At 42.8% G+C, this 20,828-nt stretch overlaps 2 protein-coding genes across 2 annotated transcripts; both read left to right on the forward strand.

Annotated features, from left to right (window-relative positions):
* The first annotated feature begins 7,682 nt into the window (after positions 1 to 7,682).
* Positions 7,683 to 9,586, forward strand: LOC135526911 (complement component C1q receptor-like). Its single transcript, XM_064955583.1, is given in 2 exon segments — positions 7,683 to 9,451; positions 9,454 to 9,586. Coding segments are annotated over 2 exon segments (1,497 nt in total). The 5' UTR covers positions 7,683 to 8,001; the 3' UTR covers positions 9,501 to 9,586.
* Positions 9,587 to 18,990: 9,404 nt separating this feature from the next.
* LOC135526912 (thrombomodulin-like) lies at positions 18,991 to 20,369 on the forward strand. The gene has a single exon (XM_064955584.1). It carries the CDS (start codon positions 19,081 to 19,083, stop codon positions 20,209 to 20,211), a length of 1,131 nt encoding a protein of 376 aa, XP_064811656.1. The 5' UTR covers positions 18,991 to 19,080; the 3' UTR covers positions 20,212 to 20,369.
* The last annotated feature ends 459 nt before the right edge of the window (positions 20,370 to 20,828 follow it).

Consider the following 20,828-nt stretch of genomic DNA (forward strand, 5'->3'; position numbering starts at 1 on the left):
TGTTCTGGAAGGAGTTGGGGCTGGGGTGCAATGTGTAAGGTGGTGCCAAGGTGCGCCTGATTTACCTTTGACCTGGACTGAGTGTGAAGTAACCTCCTTCACTTCGTACGGTCCAGTCCACCTGGGTTCCAGCCACTTTATTTTGTGGACTTTAACCCTCACCCAGTCGCCAACTTTTACCTTCAGTAGTGGCGTGTCTCCCGGCAGCTCCCCCTCTTGGACCTTGCGAACCTGGGAAGAGAGTGCTGCAGAGAGTTCCGTCAATTTTTTCACATAGTCTGACATTTCAATTTGTTGTACATCAAGAGCGGGCATATGACCTCCTTCCCTTGGTGGACCAGGCATGACTCTACCAGTCATTATCTCATGAGGAGTGAGATGGGTGGCTGCTCCTGGTGAGGCTCTCATGGCCATCAGCACCAGAGGCAGGGCTTCAACCCATGTCAACTTCGAACCTGCACACACTTTAAAAATCACATTTCATCTGTATCAATTTCACATATCATATCCAATATCCATTATGTACTAGAACACAGCCTCAGTTTAACTTCACTTCATACACAACCTATTCAATGGGACATTTTTCCATGCAGATTTCACGAACAAACTGGGTCCCAGAAGGAATCTAGTACATTGGTCAAACACAGTTCACTCAATATCTCAGTATCTCAATATCTCAGTAGCTCAATATCTCAGTTCACTCAATATCTCAGTATCTCAATATCTCAGTAAAAAATAAAAGATTTTATCAACACTAGATCTCTTTGAACAATGCCTTTGGTTCTTATGTCAAAATAATTTAGCAACGATTCATACTCACTCTCAGTACTTCTGATCAAAATTTGGTTTTAGACTATAATACATTATGCAGATTTCGATTTAACAGGTTCTGCTTACCTTTTCGTAGAGCTCTCTGATCAGTTTCCTGAGGCAAGTCGAATGGTTGATGGTCTCCTGGATGACAGGTCACTCTTCTGTCTGATTCGAACCGAATGATTTGTCTCGTCCTCTCACACCAACTTATCATAGATCGAATTCAGGATTCAAACCATCCTCTGCTACCAAATTTGTTGGTGTTCAAATACTGGAGAGGGAGACCAAATCAACGACGCTGGACAGAGTGGAATCAAGTGTAGCAAAAAGGCAGTTTATTAAGTCAGAGATATCTTGTCCTGCAGTTAAGCGTGCATGGACCTAATCATATGACTCAGTAAGGAGTCAGCTGAGAAGGCTGCTTAGACAGAGTTTGCAGCGGAATATGTACACAGAATAATGTAGGTGGATTCTCGTCTTGTCGTCTTCCGACTGGTCCTGAAGAGTTGGAGGCGGGCCTGCTCTAGCCAAAGCAGGAGCCCCATTGGTGCACAGCAGAGTCCTCTGCTCTAGGCACCCGACCAGTAGAAGGGAGTGGAGTGTGAGTGTACGTGCTATGACATGTCTGTGTGTCAAGGAAGCGTGAGATAAGAGGAACTGAAACTGACAGTTGTTGCCTCAGGCTAGAGCGTTTCCTGTTTTGACAGGGACGCATGTGACAACTCAAGTCAGTCAGATGAGCTTGGTGTTCTATAATTGTTTGTGCGGTTAGAATCTGCTGAGGACAGAGTGTGTTTGTGTTAATGCAGAAGTCTGTTTTGAGCAATAGCCGCCTTACGTTTCAGTCATGTGGTGTATTGTGCAAGCTTTAATCATATGATTTCTCCGAGGCAGCCAGCCTGGGGACACTAAGGCCATAGTTACGTAAGGTCAACTAGTTTGACCAGGTAAGCTATATGTGATCAATATGTAATTGCAATACAATATATTACAATACCAGTGACTGAGCCTACGAGTGACTAGAGAAGGCCAGCCAACCCTGGTATACAAAGTGCAGTGGTGCGTAAGGGTTTTGCAGTTTAAAATAAATCTCAAAGTGCCAGGGTAAAGAATGTCAATTGATCTCAAACACTGAGCGGAAGCATTCATATACAGTATAAAATATCTCCATTGTCTAGTAAAGGCATAAATGTAGCTGATACTAGCCTCCTTCTGGCTTCAAAAGAATAACAGGCCGTATTCCTAAAATAAAATCCCAATTTCAGCTTCAATTTTTTTTTACAAGTTGTTGAATATGCAATTTAAAAGAGGCCGTCATCAATTAGAATTCCAAAATATGTATATGAGGTTACAACCTCAATCTCCTTTCCCTGACAGGTAGTAAAAGGTGAAAGGTACAAAGGTCTATTTCTTGCATTAGAAAACACCATTAGTTTAGTCAGTATTGAGGATAAGCTTCAATTGACACAAGGTATGTTGAACAGTATAAAAAGCAGTTTGCAAGTTCTGGAAAGCTTTTGTAAGAGATGAGGCACAACAGTAAATAACAGTATCATCAGCATAAAAATGAAGTTGTGCATTTTGGACATTTTTGTCTAAATCATTTATATAAATAGTGAATAAGAGAGGACCAAGTACAGAGCCTTGGGGCACACCATTAAGGACAGACAATTTAACAGACATACGCCCATCAAATTGAGTTCACTGAGTTCTATCAGACAGATAGTTAGCAAACCATGCAACTGCATGCTCCGAAAGACCTACACTCGACAATCTCTGCCTTAGTATAGCATGATCAACTGTATCAAAAGCCTTAGAGAGATCAACAAAAAGTGAGACACAGTGCTGTTTTTTGTCAGTGGCTTCAGTGATATCATTTAAAACCTTCATGGCTGCTGTAATTGTGCTCTGCTTCTTCCTGAAGCCCGATTGGTACATTGATAAAATAGAGTTAGTAAATAAAAACTCTTTTAGCTGTTCACTTACAAGGGTTTACAAGTATTTTCACCAGGGGTGACAGCTTTGAGATTGGCCTATAATTACTTAAAAGAGTTGGATCTCCCTCTTTTAAAAGTGGTAGGACAAATGCTGATTTCCAGATTTTGGGAATTTCATTACATTCCAGGGTTAGATTGAGCAGATATCTAAGTGGTTCAGCTATGAAATCAGCTGCCAGATTTAAAAGCAGGGATCCAAAAGATCAGGACCTGCAGGCTTTCTCTGATCTAAGGATTTCAGGGCTTTATGTACCACCTGCACTGAGAATGCCAAATAGCTAAAAGTTTGACAAGCTCTCACTGGTTCATCCACACAGGGTTGTACAGTGACAGAGGACACTACTTCATCCACACAGGGTTCAAACAGCCTACCAGATGATACGAAGTGCTCATTGAAACAATTCAGCATTTCAGTTTTGCCATATATTGCAACAGGGTCCTTCAAAACACATGACGGTAATTTGTTAACATTACTGTTATTAATAGCATTCCAAAACTTTCTAGGGTCATTCAGGTTATCAGTGGTAACAGACATAAAATATTCAGACTTGGCCTTCCTGAGAAGAAAATAGCACTTGTTTCGTAACTGCCTAAAAATAAGCCAATCAGCATCAGAACAAGATTTCCTTTCTTTAGCCCAGGCTAGATTACGGTCGTGAATAATACAAGACAGCTCAGAAGAAAATGGGAGTATGCAGGAGTGATTGAGTGACAGACAGAGAGGAGCAGCTAAAGGATTTACTAATTGAGGACGTTATTTCTGATTTCGGGTTTCAGGCAGGGCCTTATATTTGGCAGAAGCAATCGGGCTTGTGTAAACAGCCTGGTCTCATAGACGAGACGTAACATAGTAAATGTAAATCTGGGACTCTGAAAATAGTATGAAATGTTATGTTTGATTACGCAATTAAGGCAAAAACATATAACGTGCACGTCTAGCAACCCAAATGTTGGGTGTTCAAATCTTATCAAGGACAACTTCTGCATTTTAGAAACTTTTCAACTACTTACTACTTTTTAGCTACTTTTTAGCTACTTTAGCTACTACTTTTTAGCTAATTAGCATGTTAGCTAATCCTAACCCTAACCTTAACCCTTTAACCTAACCTTGATCTTAACCCTAACCCATAGCCATAGACCATAGACACATAACAATAACATAAAATATACAAGACACCTAATACATACAGTATCATACTAATTGGAGGGCACACGACTACTGAACCACACAACTACTGACCACAACCACACAACTACTGATGGCCACTACTGACGACAACTACTGACGACAACTACTGACCACAACTACTGACCACAACTACTGAACCACACAACAACCGACTACAACTACTGACCACAATTACTGAACCACAAAACTACTGAACCACAACTACCTACAACAATCACACAACTACTGACCACTACTGATCACAACTACTGACAACAACCATGCAAATACTGACCACAACTACTGAACCACACAACTACTGACTCCAACTACCTCCCACAACCACACAACTACTGAACCACAACTACTGACCACAAAACTACTAAACCACAACTACTGACCACAAAACTACTGAACCACACAACTACTTACCACAACTACTGACCACAACTACTGAACCACAACTACTGACCACAAAACTACTGAACCATAACTACTGAACCACAAGTACTGACCACACAACTACTGAACCATAACTACTGAACCACAAGTACTGAAAACACAATTACTGAACCACACAACTACTGACCACAAAACTTCTAAACCACAACTACTAACAACAACCACATAACTACTGACCACAACCACGCAACTACTGACCACAACTACTGACCACAACCACACAACTACTGACCACAACTACAAAACCACACAACTACTGACCACAACTACTAAACCACACAACTACTTACCACAACTACTGACCACAACCACACAACTACTGACCACAAAACTGCTGAACCACAACTACTAAACCACACAACTACTGACCACAACCACACAACTACTGACCACAACTACTGAACCACAACTACTGACCACAACTACTGACCACAACTACTGAACCACAACTACTGACCACAACTACTGAACCACAACTACTGGACCGCAAAACTACTGAACAATAACTACTGAACCACAAGTACTGACCACACAACTACTGAACCATAACTACTGAACCACAAGTACTGAAAACACAAGTACTGAACCACACAACTACTGACCACAAAACTTCTAAACCACAACTACTGACCACAACCACATAACTACTGACCACAACCACGCAACTACTGACCACAACTACTGACCACAACCACACAACTACTGACCACAACTACTGACCACAACCACACAACTACTGACCACAACTACAAAACCACACAACTACTGACCACAACTACTAAACCACACAACTACTTACCACAACTACTGACCACAACCACACAACTACTGACCACAAAACTGCTGAACCACAAACTAAACCACACAACTACTGACCACAACCACAACTACTGACCACAACCACACAACTACTGACCACAACTACTGACCACAACTACTGAACCACAACTACTGACCACAACTACTGAACCACAACTACTGACCACAACTACTGAACCACAACTACTGAACCACAACTACTGACCGCAAAACTACTGAACAATAACTACTGAACCACAAGTACTGAAAACACAAGTACTGAACCACACAACTACTGACCACAACCACATAACTACTGACCACAACCACGCAACTACTGACCACAACTACTGACCACAACCACACAACTACTGACCACAACTACAAAATCACACAACTACTGACCACAACTACTAAACCACACAACTACTTACCACAACTACTGACCACAACTACTGACCACAACCACACAACTACTGACCACAAAACTGCTGAACCACAACTACTAAACCACACAACTACTGACCACAACCACACAACTACTGAACCACAACTACTGAACCACCACAACTACTGAACCACAACTACTGAACCACAACTACTGACCGCAAAACTACTGAACAATAACTACTGAACCACAAGTACTGACTACACAACTACTGAACCATAACTACTGACCACAACCACATAACTACTGACCACAACCACACAACTACTGACCACAACTACTAAACCACACAACTACTGACCACAACCACACAACTACTGACCAACACTACTAAACCACACAACTACTTACCACAACTACTGACCACAACCACACAACTACTGACCACAAAACTGCTGAACCACAACTACTAAACCACACAACTACTGACCACAACCACACAACTACTGACCACAACTACTGAACCACAACTACTGACCACAACTACTGAACCACAACTACTGAACCACAACTACTGACCACAACTACTGACCAAAAACTATTGACCACTACTGACTATGGACGGGGATTTGAAATTATTTCACTATTCAAAAAATATGATTAAAGTAAAACTGGTAACACTTTACTTGACACACAGTGTCATAACACCTTACGACAAATTCATAACCATGTCATAACGGCTGACTTGTCATAACCTGTCGTAATATGGTCATAACGCTGTCATGACGACACATATATTTTGATCTGGTGTGACATATATAGCATTATTGTATGGCTGGTTATAACACCTACATAAGATGACAAAACCCACACAACCTACCACACAAGGCAAAACATTCCATTACACCGTAGCCTACAAGTGAAGGGTATGTTTATGTTAAATAACCGTTTCTGAAATTGACCATGTTAAATTATTATTGTTATTGTGCACAAATTGATGTCAGACATGCACATACCCCAATCCTCTGTTGCTGAATACTGGGTTGAATGCAGAAGCAGATTTCAGGAGCAGGACAAGACACCCTCTTTTAGATTGATGATTGACATAAGAACATGTACTTGATCTGCCGTTTTGGCTTATTTGTTGATGATGTCATAATAATTCTTCACAGTCATAGAGTGTATTATCTTAGTCCAAGTAAAAGTGACACAGGATGGTCATAATGCTTCATGACAGTGTCATAGAGTGTATTATCTTAGTCCAAGTAAAGTGACACAGGATGGTCATAATGCTTCATGACAGTGTCATAGAGGGTATTATCTTAGTCCAAGTAAAGTGACACAGGATGGTCATAATGCTTCATGACAGTGTCATAAAGTGTATTTTCTGCAAGTTACTTAAAATATGATGAGGAAAAAAAAACCATGACTGTAAAGAATGAATTACAAATGCAAACAAAGGGAAAAAAAACGTTCAAATGGAAGGACACTTCTTGACAGGAAAAAAACACTTTGAAATGAAGGAGTAAATATAACGGTCATAACAGTAATATGACAGTATTATGACAGGTTATGACAAATGTTGGTTGTCCAGGAAAGTGTTACCATAAAACTTCCAAGCCCCACAACTGTACTTGTAAAGTTACCATCTAGTTAACTATTGTCATTTTTCCGGGCTCTCATTTCAGCAGAGCTTTTAAATTAATTAAAAGTAGGCTGTCGGGAAAAGGCCATGTTCTCTGCAACACATGGAAACAAATTAAAGAATTCATTCTACTTGGGAAGCCATTTTTGTCTGTCGACTTGGAATTTTTAATGAAGGCTCATTTCTATAAACTTAAATGTAGCCTATTAAGTTAGTCAACATAACTAAATAAATAATGAAATCAACAGCTTTCGAAATAAATTAAATAAATATGATAGGCTATGAACACTTGTTACCTACAAATTGTTACTTTCATGTGGGAATTGATTTAATAGATTGGGAAATCATTAAATGCTATGTTTTGCGTTTGCAATTCAACATCGGCTAAAAGTGGTGTAGGCCAAGCAGTCTGTCACGTTTACTAAACACGTAGCCATCGGGAAAACAAGTCAAAACAATGAGGCTGCTGCTATTGTTTTTGGTTTCCACAATGGAACTTTGATCAGCAGAAGACAAAAATCTGCTGCAATATTTTTTTTAGGTCTAATGTTTATATACACATACAAAGACGAGGCTTTTTACTCGTGCAAATTCTATTTCAATGGAATGTGTAAACCTTTGTTGTTGGCAGGAGCTTGAATGTACAATTCAAATTCGCACCACTTGCAGGGAATAAGGAGCCTAATTTTGTCGTCGTTTGCCAATAAGGCGTAAAGGTAGCCTTTAATCAATGAAATCAATGATTGCTGTTGGTTTATTGGATTATGCGGGAATGATGCTGTTGTTAATTTTACTGCAACTCTCTATGTGTGGAGCAACTGGAGCAGACACCGACGGAGAAGCAACTGTGTGTACATCCAATGCCTGTTTCTCTTTTCACATGGAGGGAGTCAGCTTTGAAGACGCTCGATTGAAATGCCATGGTGACGGAGGTTACTTGGTAACAACTAAAGACAAAAGCGAGATAGCAGAACTTCAGTCAACCCTTTCGCAGATCGACGAAAGACATCGCTATTTGGACTTCAAATTTTGGATCGGTTTGAAATTGCGTAAAGGCGATTGCATTATAAGGGACATGAGTCTCAACGGTTTTAAGTGGATATCTGGAGGGGAATATTCCCAATATTCGAACTGGGAGAAGGAACCTCGCAGCACCTGCACAGAGGAGCGTTGCGTGTTGGTACATTATTCTTTATGGAGTCGCAATGAATTGAAATGGACGGATGGATCTTGCAAAGACGAGGCTTTTTACTCGTGCAGATTCTATTTCAAGGGAATGTGTAAACCTTTGTTGTTGGCAGGAGGAGAGCAAGTGAATTACATGCTCCCATTCTCAGCAAATCCATTAAATGGGGATAATAACATGACTGCATTCCCATTTGGAACATATGCTGATATAAGTTGCAATGACACTGATCACTTTTCTATTTGTAAATTAACGGATGGTGTCTATGGTTGGACTCTCCCTGGTCCGTTTTGCGGCTCAAATAAACAGAACTGTGGATATAAAAACGGCGGATGTGATCATTTGTGCGTTGATAGTGACGCTGGTGGTGTCCGTTGTGAATGCAAGGACGGTTATGTGTTAGGACAGGACAGAGTATCATGTGGCCTAAAGGAATATTGCCACAGTTCTCCATGTCAGCACCAATGTGTAACAGGACCGACGGGCTTCTCGTGCGTATGCCCAAACGGCTTCCAATTGGATAAAGACCAATTTGGTTGTATTGATGTTGATGAATGCCATATTAATGCCTGCCATGGTCATCATTGCATCAATACCCAAGGTAGTTACACATGTAGGTGCAAGGGAGGCTACACAATGGATCAGGGCAAATGCCACGATATAGACGAGTGCACGGAATCTAGATGTCCCCAAATATGTCTTAACTCTGAAGGATCCTTCTCCTGCCATTGCATCGCGGGGTTCACTGTGTCTGAGGACGGCAATACTTGTATAGACATAGACGAATGCTTCAGTAATCGATGCGAGGACAAATGCACTAATACCATTGGTAGTTTCAGGTGTTCTTGCCATCAGAACTTCCGGTTACACCCTAATGGAATGACCTGCATTCGAGATGTGACTGTTGTCTCCACTGCGGAGACGTCAAGTGATCATAGAGACACTGACCAACACGACGAGACCATGGACACTATAACCATATCGCCGGTTGAATTAAAAAGAGAGACTCAGTTCACCCACGGACCATCTCAAGACACTATTAGGCACGACATTACGCACGAAATTACGCATGACATTACGCACGACATTACGCAGCATAGTCCGTCCAGCAAAACCATTGGAATGAGTGGGCCAACGCATAATTACCATTTATTTAGCTCTTGGTTGTTTATTTGCGTCATTGCTTCTGTTGTTCCACTACTTATTCTCATTGCAGTAACCTCTGTTATTGTCATATTTCGATGCAGTCATTCTAAAAAAGAAGCGAGGAAGAAAATCGCCACTGCTGACAGTTATTGTTGGGTGGCTTCCGGTATAGAGACTCGGTTGGAAACGGGTCACTTGAAAGCACAGCTTGAAATTGTGTGAACTCTTGAAATGTTAAACGAAAACAAATCTAAATAATATTCAGACATTGCATTACCTACTAACATATATTTTAAAAATCGTTGAAGAATCTGAATACAAATGTTTTATTTTTTTACAGCGTGTCAGATCATTGTCTGTACTTCATCAAAGCACATATCCAATTTTAAGTATGTTTTATTCATAATGGTTTAACAATGTTATTTCATCGTCAAACTCTCGAAAAAAATGTTGGGTTGATTTTTACTATTTTCCCGAGTTCTTGTTATTCGTGTATTTTGACCCAGCAGTGAGTTATTTCTTACTTTTATTTCATGGTAATCATTATTTATATTTTTGCTATACTCCTTCCTATACAGTCCATTGCTGTGTGCACGTCGTTAGTCCAGTCACGTTGTGCGTGGTTTACAAACCTCAGTCAGGGTCTCAACTCACTGTTGAGTTGGAATAGTAGAAAACACAGGGTGCAATTTCGAAACTTGGTTGTGCATCAGCAGTTTTCCTCTTGTTATAGCCCATGTCAGTCACTGACGGTCACTCAATTAGCCCATGTCAGTTATCATTTTTTAGACCGATAATTTATTTGAGTTAGTCTAGCCAGCTATCTGAACTTGTAATAATCAGATCTGAATTACCAATTGCATGTAGGGCACGTGCCCAGGGACCCTGACCTCGAGGCGGCCCCATTGATTTTGTTACTCTCTCTGTGTAGAATTGCAGGAAATCGCCTTTTAAACCTGCAAAAATGTCTCCCCGCTCCATGGTGAAATGTGTTGAATTGCAGGAAATTATCTGTACAACTGCAACAACAACAAAAAAGTTCTGTACCACAAACATATTTGTTTACCTTTTCTAAATAAAATATATATATTTTTTCTGCTAACAGATCCTTATGTAGTGTTTAATCCCATTGGTGAGTTAATGTGTAGTGTACTTGCATATATTTACATGTTCTTTTTATTCAACCTTTAGGCAAGTCAGTGAAGAGCAAATTCTTATTTCCAATCACGATCTAGGAACAGCGGGTTATACCCCCCCCCTTCTACTTCCTTAATCGTTGTAGCTAGAGTCAAGTGCTTTCTGTGGCACACATCAGAGTCAAATACTTTCTATAGAACAACATTCACATCACGATAGGCATCCAAAAAGAATAATGAATGTATGTGTGTTGTATTACAGTTTTGTCCAACTGCTTACACAAGTTTTCAAAACTGTCCCCTTTTTTTTCAAAACTCTACACACAATTCCCAAAACTGCACACACAAAATGCAAAATGCCTCACATCTCCTTCAAAATGTAACACTGCATTCAAAATGCCATAAACACATGTCAGAATGAAGCATTTGCATCAAATGGCAAACACTGCTTTCATAATAGTACATTTTTGGATATACCATGTAAACACTGTTGTTCTAAATCTAAAGCTCTTTGGTCTTTCATAGTCTTATATCTACATTTCAATACAATGTTCTACAGTGAAAGTAATCTGCTGAGAGGGGTAACAAATACACTGTAAACACCGAAAAAATGTAGAAACAGAAAATATTTATTAGGCCAAACATTACTGTTGTATACAGTAGCATACAACTAAACCATAAACATATGTAAACCAAAAGTATATTCTTTAGAATACAGTAAAGAACACAATTGTGTGTGTGGGGTCTCGGGGGGGGCAGTGCTAAGCTACGCTTCATCTCTTCTCCGGCCTGAGTCTGGCCACAATACTTCATCCAAATCACAGGATACGTTCTCTTGCCAAACATGGAGGGAAGTATCTCCTAGCGTGGCGTATCCAACCTTGGACAGAGGCAACCTCTATGTCCCCACATGGAGGGAAGTATCTCCTAGCGTGGCGTATCCAACCATGGACAGAGGCAACCTCTATGTCCCCACATGGAGGGAAGTATCTCCTAGCATGGCGTATCCAACCTTGGACAGAGACAACCTCTATGTCCCCACATGGAGGGAAGTATCTCCTAGCATGGCGTATCCAACCTTGGACAGAGACAACCTCTATGTCCCCACATGGAGGGAAGTATCTCCTAGCATGGCGTATCCAACCTTGGACAGAGACAACCTCTATGTCCCCACATGGAGGGAAGTATCTCCTAGCATGGCGTATCCAACCTTGGACAGAGACAACCTCTATGTCCCCACATGGAGGGAAGTATCTCCTAGCATGGCGTATCCAACCTTGGACAGAGGCAACCTCTATGTCCCCACATGGAGGGAAGTATCTCCTAGCGTGGCGTATCCAACCTTGGACAGAGGCAACCTCTATGTCCCCACATGGAGGGAAGTATCTCCTAGCGTGGCGTATCCAACCTTGGACAGAGGCAACCTCTATGTCCCCACATGGAGGGAAGTATCTCCTAGCATGGCGTATCCAACCTTGGACAGAGGCAACCTCTATGTCCCCACATGGAGGGAAGTATCTCCTAGCGTGGCGTATCCAACCTTGGACAGAGGCAACCTCTATGTCCCCACATGGAGGGAAGTATCTCCTAGCGTGGCGTATCCAACCTTGGACAGAGGCAACCTCTATGTCCCCACATGGAGGGAAGTATCTCCCAGTATCAAACCTTGGACAGAGGCAACCTCTATGCGTATCCAACCTTGGACAGAGGCAACCTCTATGTCCCCACATGGAGGGAAGCAACCTCTATCCCCCTGGAGGAAGTATCTCCTAGGCGTATCCAACCTTGGACAGAGACAACCTCTATGTCCCCACATGGAGGGAAGTATCTCCTAGCATGGCGTATCCAACCTTGGACAGAGGCAACCTCTATGTCCCCACATGGAGGGAAGTATCTCCTATGTCCCCTATGTCCCCACATGGAGGGAAGTATCTCCTAGCATGGCGTATCCAACCTTGGACAGAGGCAACCTCTATGTCCCCACATGGAGGGAAGTATCTCCTAGCGTGGCGTATCCAACCTTGGACAGAGGCAACCTCTATGTCCCCACATGGAGGGAAGTATCTGGACAGAGGCACCCTATGCATGGAGGGAAGGTGGCGTATCCAACCTTGGACAGAGGCAACCTCTATGTCCCCACATGGAGGGAAGTATCTCCTAGCATGGTGTATCCAACCTTGGACAGAGGCAACCTCTATGTCCCCACATGGAGGGAAGTATCTCCTAGCATGGTGTATCCAACCTTGGACAGAGACAACCTCTATGTCCCCACATGGAGGGAAGTATCTCCTAGCATGGCGTATCCAACCTTGGACAGAGGCAACCTCTATGTCCCCACATGGAGGGAAGTATCTCCTAGCATGGCGTATCCAACCTTGGACAGAGGCAACCTCTATGTCCCCACATGGAGGGAAGTATCTCCTAGCGTGGCGTATCCAACCTTGGACAGAGGCAACCTCTATGTCCCCACATGGAGTATCCAACCTTGGAAGTATCTCCATGGAGGAAGTATCTCCGTATCCAACCTTGGCGTATCCAACCTTGGACAGAGGCAACCTCTATGTCCCCACATGGAGGGAAGTATCTCCTAGCGTGGCGTATCCAACCTTGGACAGAGGCAACCTCTATGTCCCCACATGGAGGGAAGTATCTCCTAGCACCTTGGCGTATCCAACCTTGGACAGAGGCAACCTCTATGTCCCCACATGGAGGGAAGTATCTCCTAGCATGGCGTATCCAACCTTGGACAGAGGCAACCTCTATGTCCCCACATGGAGGGAAGTATCTCCTAGCATGGCGTATCCAACCTTGGACAGAGGCAACCTCTATGTCCCCACATGGAGGGAAGTATCTCCTAGCATGGCGTATCCAACCTTGGACAGAGGCAACCTCTATGTCCCCACATGGACATGGGAAGTATCTCCTAGCGTGGCGTATCCAACCTTGGACAGAGGCAACCTCTATGTCCCCACATGGAGGGGAAGTGGCGTATCCAACCTTGGACAGAGGCAACCCTATGCATGGAGGGAAGTATCTCCTAGCGTGGCGTATCCAACCTTGGACAGAGGCAACCTCTATGTCCCCACATGGAGGGAAGTATCTCCTAGCATGGCGTATCCAACCTTGGACAGAGGCAACCTCTATGTCCCCACATGGAGGGAAGTATCCAACCTCCTAGCACGGCGTATCCAACCTTGGACAGAGGCAACCTCTATGTCCCCACATGGAGGGAAGTATCTCCTAGCATGGCGTATCCAACCTTGGACAGAGGCAACCTCTATGTCCCCACATGGAGGGAAGTATCTCCTAGCATGGCGTATCCAACCTTGGACAGAGGCAACCTCTATGTCCCCACATGGAGGGAAGTATCTCCTAGCATGGCGTATCCAACCTTGGACAGAGGCAACCTCTATGTCCCCACATGGAGGGAAGTATCTCCTAGCATGGCGTATCCAACCTTGGACAGAGACAACCTCTATGTCCCCACATGGAGGGAAGTATCTCCTAGCATGGAGGGAAGTATCTCCTAGCATATCCAACCTTGGACAGAGACAACCTCTATGTCCCCACATGGAGGGAAGTATCTCCTAGCATGGCGTATCCAACCTTGGACAGAGGCAACCTCTATGTCCCCACATGGAGGGAAGTATCTCCTAGCATGGCGTATCCAACCTTGGACATGGCGTATCCAACCTTGGACAGAGGCAACCTCTATGTCCCCACATGGAGGGAAGTATCTCCTAGCATGGCGTATCCAACCTTGGACAGAGGCAACCTCTATGTCCCCACATGGAGGGAAGTATCTCCTAGCATGGCGTATCCAACCTTGGACAGAGGCAACCTCTATGTCCCCACATGGAGGGAAGTATCTCCTAGCGTGGCGTATCCAACCTTGGACAGAGGCAACCTCTATGTCCCCACATGGAGGGAAGTATCTCCTAGCGTGGCGTATCCAACCTTGGACAGAGGCAACCTCTATGTCCCCACATGGAGGGAAGTATCTCCTAGCACGGCGTATCCAACCTTGGACAGAGGCAACCTCTATGTCCCCACATGGAGGGAAGTATCTCCTAGCACGGCGTATCCAACCTTGGACAGAGGCAACCTCTATGTCCCCACAACCTATGGACAGAGGCAACCTCTATGTCCCCACATGGAGGGAAGTATCTCCTATGCATGGCGTATCCAACCTTGGACAGAGGCAACCTCTATGTCCCCACATGGAGGGAAGTATCTCCTAGCATGGCGTATCCAACCTTGGACAGAGGTCCCCACAATCTCCTCGTATCCAATGTCCCCACATGGAGGGAAGTATCTCCTAGCGTGGCGTATCCAACCTTGGACAGAGGCAACCTCTATGTCCCCACATGGAGGGAAGTATCTCCTAGCATGGCGTATCCAACCTTGGACAGAGGCAACCTCTATGTCCCCACATGGAGGGAAGTATCTCCTAGCGTGGCGTATCCAACCTTGGACAGAGGCACCCTCTATGTCCCCACATGGAGGGAAGTATCTCCTAGCATGGCGTATCCAACCTTGGACAGAGGCAACCTCTATGTCCCCACATGGAGGGAAGTATCTCCTAGCGTGGCGTATCCAACCTTGGACAGAGGCACCCTCTATGTCCCCACATGGAGGGAAGTATCTCCTAGCGTATGGCGTATCCAACCTTGGACAGAGGCACCCTCTATGTCCCCACATGTCCCCGTATCCAATGCAACCCTCTATGTCCCCACATGGAGGGAAGTATCTCCTAGAGTGGCGTATCCAACCTTGGACAGAGGCAACCTCTATGTCCCCACATGCGTCCTCCATTGCCTGGTGAAGCGGCATGCGGGCATAGGGTTGGCGATCATACACTTTCCAGCGCCAGGCTGAGAAGAATTCCTCTATGGGATTTAGAAAAGGTGAATATGGGGGTAGGTACAAAATTACAAATTGTGGATGGGTGGCAAACTAGTTTTGGACCAGAACAGCCCGGTGAAAACTAACATTGGCCCATAAACCACAAACCTAGCAGGCTCCTGATTTGGATCAGGGACAAGCATTGTGTAAATTGCATCCAGAAAAGTGAGCATATGGCCGGTGTTGTACGGACCCAGTGTGGCATTGTGATGGAGGACCCCGTTTTGAGTGATGGCAGTACACATAGTTATATTACCCCCACACTGTCCAGGGACATTGGTAATTGCCCTCTGTCCTACTACATTTCTTCCGCGGCGCCTGGTTTTGGTGAGGTTGAAGCCAACCTCATCCACATAAATAAAGTAATGGCGAATTGCATGGGCACTCAGCTCCAATACTCTGTGTAACAGACAAAATAATATACAGATGAGTAAATATGGTATGTCTGAAGTACTGGAAGTAGTGTTGCATACATACCTCTACAAAGTCATGACGCATATTCTTGACTCTGTCAGAGTTTCTCTCAAATGGCACCTTGTAAAGTTGTTTCATCGTCACTCGGTGCCATTGGAGGGTGCGTTGTATGGTCGACAGGCTTAGAGCATTGATGTTGTTAAATATGGTGTCATTATTCAAGATATGCTCTCTTATCTCTCGAATCCTAATTGCATTGTTGGCCAAAACCCATATTTAGAATTGCAGTCTCTTGTACATCTGTAAACAAGCGTCCTCGTCCTCCATGATGTCTTTGCCTTTCCACTCTGTACAGAATTCAAACACAGTATGTGTTCAGCATAGGAACTGTAAACAATGTACAAAAAAATGTAGTACAGCATGATAACCAACCTCATTCATTCAATGTAGTACAGCATGATAACCAACCTCATTCATTCAATGTGCAGCATGATAACCAACCTCATTCATTCAATGTGTACAGCATGATGACCAACCTCATTCATTCAATGTAGTACAGCATGATAACCAACCTCATTCATTCAATGCAGTGCAGCATGATAACCAACCTCATTCATTCAATGTAGTACAGCATGATGACCAACCTCATTCATTCAATGTAGTACAGCATGATAACCAACCTCATTCATTCAATGCAGTGCAGCATGATAACCAACCTCATTCATTCAATGTAGTACAGCATGATGACCAACCTCATTCATTCAATGCAGTGCAGCATGATAACCAACCTCATTCATTCAATGCAGTGCAGCATGATAACCAACCTCATTCATTCAATGTAGTACAGCATGATGACCAACCTCATTCATTCAATGCAGTGCAGTAAATGGATGGCTCAGAGTTACACATGTTTATGCAATACTATGCAGTCATACGTATTTTACAGTACATTACTGTAATGCTAAAATAGTCATTAGATAGTTGCATACCTGTTCTCATTTCTCATGGACGCCACTGTAAATCGACTCAAGTTGGGCTGGACTCTCAGTCCAGCCTCTCTCACGGTCAAACCGTGGTTGATCACATGATCAACAAGTGTTGCCCTAATCTCATCAGAGATGGCTCTCCATTCCTTCTCTTCTTTGCCCTCGTCATCTTCTTCCTTTTCCTCTCCCTCCTACTCCTCTTGCTCTCTGTCCATTGTTGGCATCCATTGTTCAAAACAGGTCATCTGACCTTTGACCTATTTATAGGCCTACAGTAAAGCAGTGATTGGTTTGTGATCAGTTAAGATTTTAGTGTTTGCACATGTGAAGAGTGTGTGTGTGACCTGGTGAATAAGTGTAGCATTGTGATTGGTTGTGTTTGGAAAAGGAAAGCAAGTCACTTCCTGTTAGATTTTTGTGTTTTAGGTAGAGAATTGTGTGTAGTGTTTTGAAAAAAAAGTGTTTTATGCAATTGACAACTGAGTCAAAGGCTGAGAAATAGCTTATGGTTTTGGATATTTGGTGTGTAGTTTTGCACTTTGAGTTAGAGGTTTCAAAAATCGTGTGACATGAAAAGATTTTGTGTGTAAGCAGTTGGAAAAAAACTGTAAACATAGAGGAGGGAGTAAAGTGTAGGCAAGCAATAAACATTTCAGAACAACTACTAGTCGAATAAGACATGGGAGAGATGATGCATTTTTGCAAAGAGATGCATTTACATACTAATACACTTGAAACAAATAGCCAAACCAGAAACTGCAGACATTATTAGTGCCTCCCCACGATCAAACCGAAATAACCAAATTAATGAAACACAGCCTAACTTGGAGGAGGGAGAATTAACCCCACTCAATGGGTCATATCTCAATAATCTGAACATCAAAAACACAGCAACAACAACCCAACCTTGCTCTTTTCCAAGAAAACAACCTAAGTGACCCAATGCTTGCAACCCATCAAATGGACCATCCAAACAACCCAACCTTGCTCTTTTCCAAGAAAACAACCTAAGTGACCCTATGCTTGCAACCCACCAAATGGACCATCCAAACAACCCAGCATTTTGTTTTGCTTCAAGTTCACAGACGACATCTTATTGATTCCAAAAGGGATTTAAAAGGTCTAATATACTTAAATGCCGTACATTTTAATCTGCTCCAGGGGCGCCATACTAATAGGGCTGTCCAACCTTGGACAGAGGCAACCTCTATGTCCCCACATGGGGCGCCATACTAATAGGGCTGACCTAGTAAAACAATATTTCAAAGCACCTACAAAGGAAAAACACATTATTTGTTCCCTTCAATTTACACTCCTTTCACTAATATCCAGACATTTCTGACGGCATGCCAAGGACTCACAAAGACACATTGTATCGGAGCGTACACACACACGCACACGCGCACGCACGCACGCACACACACACACAGGGTAGCCTGGTGGTTAGAGCGTTGGACTAGTAACCAGAAGGTTGCGAGTTCAAACCCCCGAGCTGACAAGGTACATATCTGTCGTTCTGCCCCTGAACAGGCAGTTAACCCACTGTTCCCAGGCCGTCATTGAAAATAAGAATTTGTTCTTAACTGACTTGCCTGGTTAAATAAAGGTAAAATTAAAATAAAAAAAACACACACGTGAATTTAATTGCAAAAATCTGTTAGATTTATATAATATTATACAATTGTATTACTCTGACGAATTGCAACGAATTAAGGCGTATCAACGAATGATTAGAACATGCATGTTTAAATATGAATTCAAATAAACGAAAACATCTTGTGTGCCAAAACTGCGTGAAACTGACCACCGTGGTTAACGTTTTCACTTGTAGCTGTGGGAAACAGTGGGAAAAGATCACATGTAAAAATCGGATATCTATGCCATGAAGGTGACAGGCTTAAACGTCACTAACTTTAGAAACATTTCTGGCAGTTTCCATTTCCTTCCTTCCTCTAAACTTTTGTCTCTAGGGTTTCTCCTTTCATGGTTTACACAGTATAACTAAATGGATTTGGCCCTCCACGAATCCTCCTGTGATGTTCACTGCGATCATGGCAATGAAAACGAATCCTTTTCTTGGTTTGATAACAATAATTATTATAACTATGTTCATACTAACGGTAGGAGGGGAAAGCATTGACTCGACTACATGCGTGTGCAATAGGAACATTTGCAACGCTGTAACCCTGGGCGCTGTCGATTTCCAGACATCGGGGAAAAAATGCCAAAAGATGGAAGGAGAGTTGTTGACAGTTCGATCTGCAGCATCAGACGAAATTATTGGAGATTTGCTTGTAGGCTTAACGGGAGACTTCTGGATCGGTTTGCGCCTACCAGCTGACCGATGTAGCAACATCGAATCGAAATTGAGAGGATACCAGTGGGCAACTGGATTTCAAATCACAGAATTCAGCAACTGGAAAGACAACGTAAATGTCTGCGCTCCACGGTGTGTGTCCGTTTCTACCGATCGAATGTGGACAGAACGACCTTGTCAGGAAAAAGTCGATGGATTTTTGTGTCAGAATGTTCATGAAAGCACGTGCCAAACACCGCAAATGGAGGCTCAAGAGTTTTTTCATCAAGGTGATGGTGGTGAAGGATGCGCTGTGGCTCCTTGCGAACATATATGCACACAGGTACCAGGGGGCTACACATGCTCGTGTAAAGAAGGATATATTCCAAGTAGCGAAAATCCGCACTTGTGTAAAATGCACTGTTTTTTGGCCAAATGTCCAGTAATATGCGACAGACACAGCGCTGGGACACAATGTGATTGTCCTAGTGGCTTCATAAAGAGTGACGATTATTGCCAAGATATTGACGAATGCGACAATGGATATTGTGATCAAAGTTGTGTTAACACGGTTGGAAGTTTTGTTTGTTCGTGCAGTGCAGGATTTTCCCTTCAAAATCTCGTTAAATGTGTCAAAACAGTCGGAAATGAAAGTGTTCCCTTAACAACGCCTGTCCTCAGCGACTTTTTAGCGCCAGGTGTTAACTTTACAAGTAATGTATCATCAGCAACAGCGGGGGGGTTTCTTTGGGTATGGATTTTCATTGCAGTGGCGGTCATAGTACTGATACTTGTTGTTCGGTATTGTGTTATTAAGCGTCATGAGCAGCATGTCGATAGCCAACAGGGATGTAATGATGAGGCGTTATAGAAACCAGTGACTGCCACATTAAGGAATGAGGAAAAGCTACTCAAGTTGGGGAGGGGGTTCAATGCTACTGTTGTGACTGTTGTTCAATATTACTTCGAGAGCCATAAACGTTATGAATCCTAAATAAAGATGTCTAAAAATAAACAACGAATGACTTATAGCATTTTCATATGTAGAACATTCTCATAATGGTTGCTACATAGTGTATGATTTAAAAAAAAGGTTTATGATTCGTAAAAATGTAAAATAAAAGTTAACATTTCGTTGATGGATACCCTACAAATGATGCATACACATTTACAGACAAGGGCATATGGTTCTTTAAATCAAAGTAATATAACAATTGGTTGCTTAATGTCACGGACCATTAATGCTTTTGATAATATTAATGTGGCCTAATTATTATACTGTTATAATTAGTACTACACTATGAATGGTCAAAATGTACAAGCTGAAGGAGGTCCTGAGCTTACCCATGATGTTATATTCAGATTTGGTACAATAACTTTTTCTCCACCCTGTTGTTATTATCGGTATTGTAAAATAAAGCCCCAAGAACATCCATTAAGGACACGTTTGTGTTACTTTTTTATATATATATACATTTTTTTTATTAT

This window comes from Oncorhynchus masou, chromosome 32 (genome assembly GCF_036934945.1).
Source record: "Oncorhynchus masou masou isolate Uvic2021 chromosome 32, UVic_Omas_1.1, whole genome shotgun sequence".
Taxonomy (NCBI): domain Eukaryota; kingdom Metazoa; phylum Chordata; class Actinopteri; order Salmoniformes; family Salmonidae; genus Oncorhynchus; species Oncorhynchus masou.